Below are 15,341 nucleotides of genomic sequence, written 5' to 3' on the forward strand. Positions count from 1 at the left end.
TAAATAAATAAATAAATAAATAAATAAATAAATAAATAAATAAATAAATAAATAAATAAATAAATAAATAATGTCGTTGATGCAACGTCAGCGACGTGTGAGATACCGGGATGTACTTTCGCTCGAGCCCTCTTAAATTGCTCGGTCTCCCATTTACGGCTTGTGCGAGGAAGCTTTCCTGGAAGGAACGCCCGCAATGCCCGGAAGGAAGTTGGCGCGCACGCGCACAACGGAGGAGTGTCAAGCCTACTTCCTTCCCGCGGACGTGAAAAGGAAGCTAGCATCCGCCCGTCGCTTACAATATTACACTGCGTGCAGTCCGGGCGCGCCGATTCGTCTTGGTCCTTAATTTGGAAGCGACGTCGTTTTGTGCACAATTACATCTTCTTATCTTTATCTTTTTTCCCCCTTTTTTATGCTCTGGAAGCTCCCAGGGGATCGCGCGTGAGGCCCGTGTGGGTGCCTAAACTCACGTCGTAATGCGATTATGTACTCTTCTTTTTTTTATTTCCCCGACCGCCCGCCATCCTCGGCTACGCGTCTTAATATTCTGTGTCTCGCATAAACGTCACTTCGTTCACAAATTCATGCCACAGAACTATGTGTGGGTGGATATTAGACACGTCGAATACGAATCGAAAAGTCCCTGCTATTCGACATTGCTTTGTTTTTATAGCGTTAGCATTAGAAGTGTCAAATTTGGAGGAAAGTGTATGTGTGGGAAGTTTGGGTCACGTGGTAGATGTATGTATGAATGTATATATGTATGACTGCGGTCAATGTCGTCATATGAACTGCCCCTAAGGCAATACTCAAACGTTAACTAATAAACTTTTTGTTAATTAGCCCTCTGAAGCTCAGGTTATTAGGGGCAAGGCATGCCCGCCTCGCCTAGGAACTCCTCTGCAAAATCGTCCGATGTGTTTATAGACTTTTTATTAAAAAGTCTGTATTATCTAAAGAAAAAAAAAAACACCTTCTATAACAAGTGACCACCAACAGATATACCACATGCTGTTTGTTCGTTTTTTTTTTTTTTTCGTTATTTCAAGCGCGTTTCTTTTTTAATCGCCTGTGACCGATGGCGCTGTTACGCCTTTCCGGAAAAGCCCCTGGAAATATTTCCAGGTGTATTCACGGTAGGGGAGGACGTAACTTGCGCGACAAATCGCAGTGTCTATGTAGTTAATTAAAAAAAGATTCGCTAATTCATTTTTTTTAATATTCACTTAAGGCCGCGTGTTTCAGTTGCGAAATTTGAAAACGTAGAATAGTGAAGTCATGATTTCTTTGCAGAAATCGGTAAGCCTAGCGGTCTAGCAAGATATCGCGGGCATTGAAGTGTGCTATGAAATGCTTAGGCGTTCCAGATAGCAGTCTCCCAAAAAGCGTGCGTCTAGAAGTTGGGGATGATCTGAAATGTAACGCCAGCAAATTTTCTAGCAGATTTCGGAGCCGGATATGTCGAAAATTGCACTATTCTTGGCATTTTTCTGCTACGCGGACACTTCACTTTTGCGCATGTTCAATTTCGCAATTGAAACCCATGTGCCCCAATTGAAACAGACATGTGCCCTAATGCGAATTAGGGCACATGCGAGATTACCAGTACAACTAGGTAATGTCAAACCCAGTTACACTTAAAGGTAACTTCACACAACTTCACATTTATTTCTGGCAGTGCAGAGTACTTTAGTACAAACAAACAATGGACTGTTATTCAAATTTAAATAGATTTTGTATAGTAATGATTAATTAGTAACTGTTTTTTCGGACTATCCACTACTGGAAACTCTCTCTAGCGTTCCAAAACGCTATTGTGACTACGCGTTAAGTTTCACGTGTTTAAATCGGAATTTCTAGGTGTCAACCTCAGCGTATAGCATATATGATACGTTGGAAATTACAGGGTTAGAAAGTTAATTAGTAAAACATTATAATTAGCACCTAGACGTGGCCTTTTGTCGCGCATAGCAATGTCCGCTTCTTCAGGTAATCCATCTCCACAGGCCGAATAGCGTTATGTGCTTCAGGCGACTTTTGAAATATTTGTTCCAACTAAAAAAAATTAAAAATACACGATGCATGCTTATTCGGGCACATGCACCTCCCTGCTCTCCACGTCAAAGCGTAATAAGAACTACGTCATAATAAAATCTGAGCCAACAAATAGACCGACTGTCCGTTATTCTCCTCAGCTAGATATCTTACTTATGCACTTTCCTTAACTCGATCCATGCACCTTCCTGGACTTGTCAGCGGATTTTCTGGGGTGAACTTACACACTTTTGATATGCGTGTTCTCTAAAAATACCTGCGTAATTTTTGAAGAGGAGCTGCGCCTCTGTCTTGCAAAATATATGGTTAGACCTTTCTTGAGCTCGTGTGAATTCTAAACCCACTAGAGGAACTTCATCTGGTGAATCCATACGCACGCACACGCTCCCTGAAACTCCCCAATTACTTTCGCTCTCGCAAAAAAGGACACACACCGATGCTTCGATACGGCGTCCTCGAGTTCCGAGCGCATGTCGTTCGGCCCTAGCTTGTGAACCCGGCAGGAAATTCCTTATGGGGTACTTATGCAGCTTTTGCAGATGTTCTGTAAAATTCCCTGCGTCATTCTTGAAGAGCTGCCGTATCTACTCAGCAAAATCTACTACTATAGACTTCTTCTGAACCTGCGCCGGTGAACTTTCGTCAAATTGGTGCCAGTTTCCTCCACATATACATGTTCCCTAAAACCCCTCAATTATTGTCGCTGTCTTAGAAAGCCCACCCTCCGGTGCTTCCATGCGGTGTCCTCATCAGAGGTGGGTACATCTCATGTTGCCCAAGCTTCTGAACCCAGCACCAAACTATTGATGGTGAATCTAACCTCAGCCAATCTACACGTTCTTTAAAGCTCCCTGGGTAACAGTAGAAAAGTGGTGGCCTTCTGCCCTGAAAATTTTGCCGTTCGGTTTCACTTGACTCCGTGGAAGCTCCTGAACCCGTGCCAGCAAATAGTGTGCTACGCTAGTTTCAGCCTCACGCACGTTCCCTAAAACTCCTCAATTATTGTTGCTTTTTTTTCCAGAGTGGCCGCCATCCGGCGCTTCGATACGTGTCGATGTTGCCCGAGCTTCTGAACCTGGCAGGAAACTATTGATGGTGAATCTAACCTCAACCCCTGTACACGTTCTCTAAAGCTCCCTGGGTAGCACCGGAAAAACGGTGTCCTCCTGCCCTGAAAAATCTACTGTTCGGTTTCACTTGACTCTGTGCAAGCTCCTGGACCCGCGCCAGCAAATAGTGTGCTACGCTAGTTTCAGCCACACGCACGTTCCCTAAAGCTCCTCAATTATTGTTGCCTATTTCCAGAGAGGCCGCCGTCCGGCGCTTCGATACGGCGTCGTCGAGTGATGGGCACAGCGGCCGCTAGCCCACCACCACAAGCGCCACCACTACCGTGACCCGCCGGTCCGTGTCGCCAAGCCCTTGCCGTCTCCAGGAGACATGAGGCGAACACCGGGGCCGGCCGCTGCCAGTGACAGGGGCGGCGGCTCGCCGAGGCCTCCGTCGTCGCAGCCGCAGCAGCCGACGACGTCGTCGTCCCCGTCCTCCTCCTCCTCAACGGTGGTCACGTCCGCCATGGAGGACTTCGAACCGGGCCAGCTGGTCTGGTTCGATCCGGGGCTAGGCTACAGCCTGCCCGGAGAGGTGGTCGAGTTCTCCAAGCCCGCCCAGGTAGTCACCGTCCAGGCCGTCGTCTCCGGGAAGGTACGTATACCGGGTATTTCAGCGAACACTTTCAAAAATGTTTAAACGTTGCCTGTGGCAGATATAGCGCAGTTCTAGTTCATGTGCTGGTCAACGCGAAGAGGCGGGCATTACTTGCACAAAAAAATTAGAATACATAGTCGACAAATTCACAGAAATTCACTAATTAAGTTTTAAACAAATTTTCTTATGACCCCTATTGTAATTTACAAATTCTAGCCGTGCATGGAGTTCGCAAGGCGGATCCACTTGGAACGAATTCTCAGGATGACACCAGTTTCAAGATATTAACTCCCGAACTTTGCGGAGAAATGCATTGGCGTTCCAGTTACTTTTGTGCTTCATTGCATAAAACGACGTTTTGTATAGAAAGTAACTGGAACGCCAATGTGTTTCTCCGCCAAGTTCGGGAATCGTTATCTCGACACTGGTGTCATCCTCAGAATTCGTTCCAAGTGGATCCGCTTTGCGAACTCCGCGGCTAGAATTTGTAAATCGCAATGCGGGTCACAAGGTAATTAGTTAAAAGCTTAATTAGTTAATTTTTGTTAATTAGTCGATTATGCATTGCAATTTTTTGCAAGTAATATCCGGCTCTTCGAGTAGACCATCTCGGGATCTAGAATTGGGCTATCTGCAACAGGCAACCATTAAACATTTTTTAAAGTGGTCGCTGAGTTCACAGTCGTGAATCTCGACGGGCTTTATTCGACTTTCATCTTTTTGATAGGCTGCACGTGCGTATATTTTCGCCCTTCAGGCTATTATCTCGACCTGCATGCAAGTCATGTGTTTTCTTGGTGAAAATAATATTAGGCGCGAAACGAAGACGGGAGCCCAATTAGAATGTATAGGCTGAACAAACGTTCCCTACCAACTATTTCATTTTGAAGGCTCGCATCTGCTTTTCTGCATGTGTATAGCGACCGTTTTCCAACACGATGCAACATAAGCATCTGTTTTCAAGCCATATATGCTGTAAAAGTGAATCTGCGTGTTCTGCTTTGCATCTCACACAGGCTCAAACGTTCACCATCCACAAACTGTCCACCGTCCGCAAGCGGCAAGACCTGGGCACCGATGGCGTCGAAGACATGGTCAAACTGGCGTAAGTCACGAGGCAGCGTCTTTTTTTCAAAGAACAGTCTTGAACCAAGTAGTTCGATACCAGCAAGGAAGTATACAGACGGCCGATACCCGCGTTTCGTGTTGAACTTGTAGCGACGAAAGATATTAGAGAACTTTAGATTAGGGGACGCAAGCGGCTTGCGTATACGCAAGTTGCTTGCCACCCCCTAATCTAATGCTATCTAATGATGTACGAGCACATACACAGTCAAAACAAAACAATGCTATCGACGAAGCTGTGTGCGGCTCTCGCAAGAGGTAATCCGGCCTTAAGCATTCGTACTTCTCATGCGCACATTAATTTGATAAAACAACCAACGGGTCTTATTTCAGACAGCAACCGGCCTCGAAGCCATTCACTTCATGACAGGCTGTGAATGCTGAATTTATCACCACATACCTCGGATGGAATAACATGGCGATGATTTTGCACGATGATCGTTGCACTGTGCGCCCGAGTCGCTCCCGTGACTTGCGCTGAAATACTGGCACTGCGACCATGATCATTGTAATTTGATTGATGGACATAGTTCAGATCACCCCCCATGGGATGAATATACGTGCAAAAAGCGGCGAGCATGCCGTGGTGATTGGATTGTGCGATTGGACAAAGCGATTGGACTACCTGGTATCGAAATGTCCATCGTGTTAACTTTTTCTGGCGTTGGCTTAAGTCCTGTGTGCTGATGTGATGTTTTATGCTTCAATACAGAAACCTCTTATAACATAGGTCTTGACTATGGTAGTTATATTCCACGTCTACGAAAAATACTTGAGGACACTTGTACATACAATGTCTACGGTATCCACCTGTGTAACTATGTTCATTCCTTTTAGAACTTGTCATCATCTACGTCACAATTATTGTGAGCGTGTAATTTAATGCTCACTCGATTGGAGGAAAGGCAACTCCCGGAGATATTTCGCTTACAACTGCCTTACGAGAACTGAACCCATCGCACGACTGAAAATTTCGTGGTATCATGGCCCGTTGAAGTCCTGTGTTCATGTTATATTCATAAAGATACCCTTAATAGTCTTGCCAATTCTCGGCGCGTCGCACTTTGTGTCACGAAGCAAGTTGTACGACCAGATGTATGTGTACGTTTATCTCTTTACAGCGACCTGAGCGAGGCAGCGCTCCTGTGGAACCTCAAGATCCGCTATGACAAGGAAAAGATATACGTAAGTTCGCTCGATGGGCTTCCCTTTACGATGGAAAATTGCCCGCGCACCAGGTGACCGTTTTTAGTAAAAACAGACTTAAAAAAAAATTAGAAGACGCTTAAGCTTCGCCTTTAAGAGTAGAATGCGATAGCATTAAAGGGTCCTTGACTGCTTCTCACGTTTCCTGGCAACCTGCAGCTTATGCAACCGTAATATTTACCGGGAAACGCTTGCGGTGAACGCTATGCATGAAGGCGAGCTTTCTGGTTCTTTTTATTTCGTTCCCCCGCACGGCCGGCGCCGCCGCTGCCGCGGAGGCGAGCGCCATCTAGTGATGCTGCAAGGAACCGAACGGCGCACGCGGCGTGCGCCGCTCTGTGATTGGTAGAAACGCGCCGCGCTGTGATTGGTAGACAATTTTCGCCCACGGTCAACGCCCGGTAAACGCCGGCGACGCCGTGCTTTCTGCGTAACGGACCCAGATGGCCCAATTCTGTCACGACAGCTGGGTCACCTAATGAGGCACATATTACTAGCGCGACATTTCGCAGTGCGATCCTATTATAGCTAAATCCCGCATTTTACCGGTAAATAACCGCGGTGGTAACGGTTTTTGGTAACTCACGATGATATCCCGCAGTCGGGGCGGACACTCAGCCAGGAAACTACGGCTGCGGTATGTAGCCAGACATGAAATAGACAGGATGATGTGCCTGCTTCCCGTCAATTTTACATTGCGTTTTATCTTTAGGACAGTAAATGCGTCCCACGTACACTTCAGGTCATGGGACACATACAGTCGAACCCGGACAAATGAAACCCGGATATAACGAACTATCGTGTATAACAAATAGCTGTAAAATCTCCTCGATAATTTTTGAGTGAAATTTTTATTTTGCATATCGAATTATTGATACATCGAACTATTTCGCGATCCCTTTCGAGTTCGATATATCCGTTTTCGACTGTATTACAAACGATTGCACCGAGAGGTTCCGAAACTGTCGAGACACTCTTCGCAACCGCGGACTGCCTGCAAGTTGCGCGGTTGTTTCCGATGCTGTGGTTGCACGACGCCCTCGGCGATGGCCGCGTTCCTGGCGCAGCGGTTCATCGGCGCCCGCGGCTCTGTAAACAATGGAAAACCGCGAGCTTCCGGATCGGACGTGGCGTTGTCACTAGTGTGCCGTCAAGCGCGAACGCAGGCGAAAGGAGGGAAGGAAGGCATGGATTCGACGTGCCTTCCATCTGACAGGCATGCGCACGTGCTTTCGAGCGTGCGTTCGTTTTAGGCTTTTACGTATACGTCACAGAATTCGTACTTTACACTGGTATGTGCGCTTATGTTTGCAGACACATGTGAGTGCAAATGCAAGCGCGACTAAAAGGTACAAATTTAACCGCACTTGAATGTGTGGCAGAAATAGTGCAAGCGCGTTCGATCGCATTTGAATGCGCAGCGGAAGTATAGTTTAGCATGAAGCGGCAGGCATTCAAAGTACTCATGCACCGTGTCCGTGCACTATATGCTTGCGGATACATGTGAGTGCAAGTGCGTTATTGGGGTTGTGCAAGTACAACTAAAATGCTAAAGTTCAATCGCACTTGAATATGCAGCGGAAATAGTGCAACTATAGTGCGCTTAGTCTCACTTGAATGTGCATCTGAAATAGTGTCAGCGTGTTCAATCGCATTTGAACGTGTAACAGAAGTAGTTTAGCATGAACACACACGCCTGCTGTTTCTTCGTGCTAAACTACTTCTGAAAAAAAATGAAAGGAAGTACCTAGCTTACTGCAAAAGACTAAAATTGAATGTGCGACAAAAAGAGTGCAAGTACCTTCAATCGCATTTGTATGTGTAATGTAAATTGTGCAAGCGCGTGCAACCACATTTGAACGTGGACCAGAAGTAGTTTAGCATGAAGACAGACACCTGCTGTTTCTTCATGTTAAACTGCTTACGAAAAAATAATAATGAAATAAATACCTAGCTTACAGCAGTACAATGAAGTTTCACGTGCGACACAAACAGCGCAAGTATGTTCAATCGCACTTAAATGTGCAACAGAAATTGTAGAAGCGCGTTTAATCGCACTTGAACGTGCAACAGAAATATAGTGCAATAGTACAAAAGTCGTGTTAAAGTGAAAATAAAGTGCCACCGCAGTAAGTGCAAGCGCGGTCGGTTTCACGAAATGCAAAAGCATGAAGAAGAGAGAGCTATGAACCCTGCTGGTCAGGTAAACGCCTATTCAACATATGCGAAATTTTAGATATGGGAAAACTTAAGAGGTCGCGATGGACATAGTGAAAGTGTGCTGCGGTTGTGGGAAGGAACATTGCAACTGCCAACATGCAAAGGCACATCGACGTGTAAGACCATGAAGTGTAATGCAAAGTTGCCAAAATGAAAGAGCAGCTCTATATATATTGAGGGATTGAATAAATGTTGCATTTGATTGGATGGCAGTTAATTTGGCTTAATACGGATAATTGGAAAGGGAAGGAAGTAAAGCTTGAGAACGAATCTAAGGATAAGTTGTGTAGGTTGCTCATTTCGTAGATACATACCTGAAGTTAACCGCAATTAAATAATGGACAGAAGGTGTACCTCTATGCCTGTATCGCAGTGCACATCGGCAATTAAGTGTCTATGGTTGACGGAGTGTAAATGCAACTACAATAGGGCAGATGCAGAAGTATGCACTACTCGCACTATGCCCTGTTGCAAAAGCGCCTGTATACGAAAGGGAAAGTGTTATAAAGGAAGAAATGTACGCACTTTTGCAAAGTACGAAAGTCGCAAGACGTGTTTCGGAAGCTTATCGCGGTTCGCAGTCGCCGAAACTGTCCTTCAAAACACGCGCTGCGTGCGACACTTGCATAACGAGCAAATAAATGCTATGGAGAAAGAAGCTGAATCGCCGTGATAGGGACTCGAAAGTACTAAACATCACGTGGTGTTGGTGTTCGCATATTCACTTGTAAATGTGTGCCAACTTGCGGGTCCATCTCTTCCTCCGTAGTACATAACCGTACGCCCCGCCCTCTGTACGCAGACTTACACGGGCAGCATCCTGGTGGCTGTCAACCCGTACAAGATGTTCGACGTGTACGGAGTCGACGTCGTCAACAAGTACCAGGGGCAGATCCTCGGAACGCTGCCACCGTGAGTATATCAAGCCTCCTGATTCATAAGTAACTATACTTCAAGGACCATTGTGGGTACGTGAAGCTGAAAAAGAAAATACTTCATCGCGAACGCGAACAGCAGAACTTAACGATATTTTGTGGCATTATTGTGGTGTGCTTGCAGACGTTTTCATTTTGGACTGACGGTCCCGGCCGCCTTGGGGCTGTTACACAATCTTCTTCTCGATTTCAGTACGCAGCGGCGTCGAGTTAGAATGCATTCAGGAAAAACTTACAGCATCTTTACAAACATTTTCGTACTATATACGCGAGTCGACAGCAGCTTTGATGGATCGCTACAGTCTGCAAAACGCCCGCTAAAACAGCTTATGATCGCGGTCTGCAGGGATACCGTGAAATAGTATATGCGTAGCACAAATTGCGCTGACTCCGGGACTGAGCCGTTCTCTCGGATTATTGGATATTGACGCCAGGTCAAATTCCGCCATATTGGCGTTTTCAGCCAATCAGAGAGGCCGCCGCAGCCCTGTGGCAAATCAGAGCTGACAAGATGGCGAATCCGACAATATGGCGGAATTTGACAGTGTCCAGCGTAGACGTTCCTACAAAAAATTACTGGAGGCAACTCTGCCGCTCGACCGTTCACATACCACGCAAATGATGGTTACTAGGTGGATTTGTCTAATCTTCATGCTTGGGACTTTAGGCGCTATTGCGGCTTTAGTTACACGCTTTATATGTCTTTATTGGCCCACATTTCGAACCAATCCCATTTTTTCAAAACGCACAAGGCAATAAGACTGCGGATGTGCATCATCACTGCGAATTGTGGCATTTATATCGCAACATCTTGTCGAAAAGGATCAGTTTCCAAAGTCACAAAGCGATTTGAAGCCATACGGACAAAGTTTCGGCAAATCCATGTAAAATCATTTCCATGCTCAATGGTGCACCCAGGATTTTTTTTTCTCGGTGGCGTGGGTGGCATGCACTCGACCTGGAGAGGGGGGAGCAGGCAGATGTTCTCGCCAATAGTTTTATGCGAATTATCCTGGCACGCAGAAATTCGGGGGGTGTCGAGTTTCCTGCTTAGTGGGTACGCTCTCCTTGCTGTAACAGGTAACCAGAGTCGTTTCGAGCATCGTTTGGGTGAACATGCGAAGGACCTTCTGTTATCCTACCAATGTTCAAACAAGCCCCCCCCCCCCCCCCAACCCCCCTAAAAAAAAAAAAGCATTTAACGAAATTCTTAGGTGTCGCTTTCGTTTCCCTGAAAAACGTCAAAAATATGTAGATGCTTGAATCAGGAGATCAGTGAATCATTCAAAATTTTTAAAAATATGAAAAAAAAATAAACAAGTAGATCTCTTAATAAATCAGTAGGTGTGGCACCAACGAACCCGTCTTTCACGACTTACCAAGGGTACGTTCATTGCAAAAAAAAAAAAAAAAAGCCCGCATTTAAATGCAGCCGCCGCGGCCGGGGTGGAACCCGCGACCTCGAGCTCAGCAGCGCAATGCCTTTTAGCCACTGGGTTACCGCGGCGCATCTCACTAATCCGCTTTGAATTGATATTCCTCTTTAGTGGCCCTTTACCTTCCGAACGCAAAGTCAGGACTGTCAAAAACACATTCGAAGGCTCAAATTTGTTCTTACTTTTTTTTTTTTCGCGCTCTCTTCGTAATTACCTCTATGCGAAACGTCTTGGAAGATTGCTCTCCTTTTCCCTTCGTTGCTGTAGGAGGGGAGGGAGGGTGCAGCTTTAACCATTTGTAGACCGCAAAGTCAAGTCGGGTCCCCATTGAAGACCGTGAAGCCGAGTCCCCTCTGGGAAGGAGTGAGGGGTGGGTGGGGTGGGGGGGTTGGGGGGTTAAGTAAGGGAGGGCATATGCGTGAGCGGTGCGGGGCGTATTGTCTGAATTCATCCCCAGTTTCGTGAGGACGTTACAAAAGGTGCTGAAAGAGGGGAATTCGTGGTGTCATTGCACTGACCGTGAAAGAGAGGGAGATTGTTTGTTTGTTTGTTTGTTTGTTTGTTTGTTTGTTTGTTTGTTTGTTTGTTTGTTTGTTTGTTTGTTTGTTTGTTTGTGGTTTGGGAAGGAGACGGTACGTAGACGACCGGGCCTGTCAGCACTGCAGCGGATCCTCTGCTTCTACTGAAGGACGCCAACTCGACCGCTTGCAAACTTGTCCCCCACCCTATCGGTCCGCTCTTCCTCAGGCGTCGCCTGTCTACTTAGCGCGCTTCTTTCTGCCACGTGCACACAAGCACTAACGTCTTGGCTTTCGTCTGCGCGGAGACAGTTGTCGCTGGCTGTATACACCACGCGTATGCAAACTTTCGTCGAGTGATCGCGAAGCGGTCGCGGCGCGAAGGCTAGTCGTGAGGGAAGCGTCTCTGGCGAGGTTCGGTCGAGTACGGCGCGAGCGGGAATGGACTGGGCAAGCCCGCGAAGGCGAGACGTTGGATACTGTGACGTTCGGATACGACGACGCTGTCCTCTACCGTGAGGACGTGGCCGAGGACAGGTGCTGGTTTCTTCTGGGTTACTCTGAAGATCGAAGGAAGTGGGAGAAGTCAGTGAATCACTGACGAACGACATAGTTCGTTCTACGCGTCTGCCCTTTCGGAGAGACAATTGTTCTTGAGGTCTTGTCACTGCGTCATTCATTTGACCACAGTGTGTAGTAGTAGTAGTTTACGTATAGCGTAGCGGAACACGTGACCAAGAAGTCTCTTATATAACAGGTCTGTGTGTGTACTCGCTTCGCAGCCACCTGTTCGCCATCAGCAGTGCCGCCTACTCCAAGATGAGCAAGGATAGCGAGGACCAGGTCATCGTCATCAGGTAAACGCACGCTTTTTCTTTTCTTGTTTCTTTTTTTTTGCGCTTTATTTCGAGAGCGCGCACTCGCTTTCTGTACCGAACCATTCTTGCTTTCGCGCGTACGGTTTGATCATAGATGACTGCATCGTCATGAAGAGCTTCACTGTGTGTGCCGCTGTTTCAGGGTCCTGTTGCACGTCTGTCCGTAACTACGGCTGCACGTGAGTCTCTAAACATGACCAAGCCGCGGGCTGGCTACTTCAGAATGTAGTTCAAAGCTTCACGCAGTGCTACAGGTCATATGGCTCAGAATAGCGAAGATAGGAGTACCGGTTGATGGGAACCGACACAGCTATAGCAGACGAATCTGGCGTCTCACGCAATGTCAGGGCTATCGAAACATTCCTAGACTCAGTGCGTCGGTGTAGGTTGCTCGTTTAGCAAAAAGGATATGCGCCGAAGCGTAAAATACCTCAATTCTGGCCCGGCAGGGGTTTCTTGCGATAGTCACGGTAGGGAACTTTCAAGGCTGGAACAAATGCACGGAGAGACTCTGATATCAGGGCGCGGGTGCTCACTTCGGAAACTGTTGGCACGTTAGCATGGAACAGGCGACCGCCCTCTCTGCCATATTTCTGCTAACGCAGTAGTCTAATTGAGGCTCGTGTACGAGATATCGCCGGGGTACCAGGACGACCGAGCGGAAGTATAAATGCACATTACGCGTCGCGCCGTGCGAGAACTCGTGCGAAGCGTGCCTGGCGAGCGGTTCGTTCGTTACTTCACGAAGGAGTGTGCAGCAATTCATTTCGACCTTAGCCCGTGCATACCAGACAGAATGCCAGTGATATTAACATCAGTTATTCTTGGGACCCTTACGAACCTAAAAAATTGCATCTTGGTTAGGTGGCGCGGGTGCATCCCCCCCCCCCCCCCCCCCACATACACACATATTGGTATGTAAACGAATACCTTATTAATGCGAAAGCGTTATATGTCCTATGAGTGAGAAAAGCCGACGTTGTAGGCAACAAGGGGTGCCAAAAGCCATCATCATCAGTGTCGTCATCAGCGTCGCCATCAGCGTCTTGTATGACGTCAGTAGTAATAGAGAACTAAAGTTAGAACAAGTTAGAGTAAGGTGACTTAAGGAGGAGTAAAGTGAATGAAGGGGAGGTAAAGTGCATTTAGGTGGATTACTTCTTCTTTCTGGGGTTGTACGTGCCAAAACCAGTTGTGATTATGAGGCACACCGTAGGGGAGGGCTCCGGAGTAATTTCGACCACCTGCGGCTCTTTAACGTGCACTACAACGCAAGCACACGGGCGTTTTTGCATTTCGCCTCCATCGAAATGCGGCCGCCGCGGCCGGGATTCGATCCCGCGATCTCGTGCTCAGCAGCGCAACGCCTTAGCTGACTGAGCCAGCACAGCGGGTTTAGGTGGATTAAGGTCACGTGACAATACAATACAATAGAATACAATGCAATACAATAGAGTTTTATTCGCCCGTTTTTTCATACACGCGAATCTGCTGGTCAGCCTAAGCACATAGCGCTTGTCGGCAATGTATAACGTCATGTATCATGAGCATAACCAATTGATTAGGGAAGTCATAACGTCATCGCATTGAAAACACGTAAGGATACTTAAGCGACTGTCAATTCTTTTTCTCCGGTTCATTCAAATAACAGATTATTTTACAATAATTAAGACCCACGGGGCTTGTGGGCAGTGCCCCCCCCCCCCACCTCCGGTTCCGGAGCCCCTGGTTGGATACGTCTCTTCGTGTTCCTGCGCTGGTTCGTCCGTCGACGATACGCAGTGCCGAGCGTGTTAAAATCACCACCTATCGACTGTGTATACTTCGCACTGACTCCAGTTCTTTCGCCCTCTCTCTCTCTCTGTCCTCGCGCAGTGGCGAGAGCGGCGCCGGCAAGACGGAGAGCACCAAGCTGGCGCTGCAGTACCTGGCCGCGGTGAACCGCAGCCCGAGCAACCTGGTCACCGAGCAGATCCTCGAGGCCTCGCCGCTGCTCGAGGCGTTCGGCAACGCCAAGACGGTGCGCAACGACAACTCGTCGCGGTTCGGCAAGTACCTGCGGCTCTTCTTCCGCGACGGCGTCATCACCGGAGCCAACACCACCGACTACCTGCTCGAGAAGTCGCGCATCGTCACGCAGGTGAGGAGGCAGAGAGAACCGTATTGCTGAATTACGAGAAGCACAGCTGTAGTCCCCGGCAAGCTTTCCAGTGTTCTTAATAAGGGTGTATATCTTTGGGGCGGAGTTTGTAATCCACGAATAGCCGACACTTTTTTTTTTTAATCGAAGTTCAAGAAGACAACGCATGCGATAACTTCCAACCTTCTTATATTTTTTAACGCTTGTACAATGTTGTCACCTTTCTTTTCTAAATGTTGAAGTGATTTTTCAATTGCATTTCCAATGAACCCCACTCCCCTCTATAAAGATTTGGCGATTGAGGGTATTTAAAATAAATAAATTATATTTGAAATTTGAATTTGAGAACATCGAGAGAGGCGTCTCGCACGTTGTGCCAACTTGAAAGCATTTTTTTTTTTTTTTGCATGCATAGTAGTCTGACAGGACATGGGATCAGATGATTCTTGGGGTCGGAGGTTTCTGAATCATGGGTTTTACGTGCCAGAACCACCATCTGATTATCAGGCACGCCGTAGTGGGGGACTCCGGATTAATTTGGACCACCTGGGGTTCTTTAACGTGCACCTAATTTAATTACACGGACGTTTACGTGTATTACCCGCCGCAAATCGAAGCAAATAAACAAACGAAGCAGCTATAGACTGTAACTTTTAGGCTAACGGCGTCATATACTAGCCTCTGGGCTCAGACATAGCCTCGGAGATCTGCGCGCGCCGGCTGCACGCAAATCTCGGATGCCATGGATCAGCCCTTGAGTTTCCTACTAAAATCGCTAGAGGAAACTGCGGCGCTGCGATCGTTCAGCCGACGTGGGAAATATGGTTAATACATGGATTTGTCTTATCTTCGAACTTGTGGCTTCAAACATTCTTGCGGCTTTGTTTACTACGCTTAATTATTATTGCTTTTATCGGCCTACATTTCAAAACATTCTATATTTTTCTAAATGCAGAAGGCAATAAGGTTGTGTGCACGTGCATAATTAATGCGAATTGTCGCACTTATGACGGAATGTTTTGTTGAAAGTGATTGATTTGCAAAGTTACGAAGCCGTTTGAAGCCAGAAGAGCGAAGTTTATGCAAATCCCTATATATAATACCCGTTCATATTCATG

At 47.0% G+C, this 15,341-nt stretch overlaps 1 protein-coding gene across 1 annotated transcript in view; it reads left to right on the forward strand.

The window, feature by feature from the left end:
• LOC119453290 (unconventional myosin-XV-like) overlaps nt 1-15,341 on the forward strand; it is a 130,951-nt gene that overhangs the window by 15,001 nt on the left and 100,609 nt on the right. The window contains 6 exon segments of the mRNA XM_037715322.2: nt 3,364-3,762; nt 4,782-4,870; nt 6,012-6,075; nt 9,119-9,228; nt 11,988-12,062; nt 13,959-14,223. Coding sequence (XP_037571250.1) covers nt 3,499-3,762; nt 4,782-4,870; nt 6,012-6,075; nt 9,119-9,228; nt 11,988-12,062; nt 13,959-14,223 — 867 coding nt within the window. The 5' untranslated portion in view covers nt 3,364-3,498.

The sequence above is a fragment of the Dermacentor silvarum genome, chromosome 5 (genome assembly GCF_013339745.2).
Source record: "Dermacentor silvarum isolate Dsil-2018 chromosome 5, BIME_Dsil_1.4, whole genome shotgun sequence".
In the NCBI taxonomy this organism is placed as follows: domain Eukaryota; kingdom Metazoa; phylum Arthropoda; class Arachnida; order Ixodida; family Ixodidae; genus Dermacentor; species Dermacentor silvarum.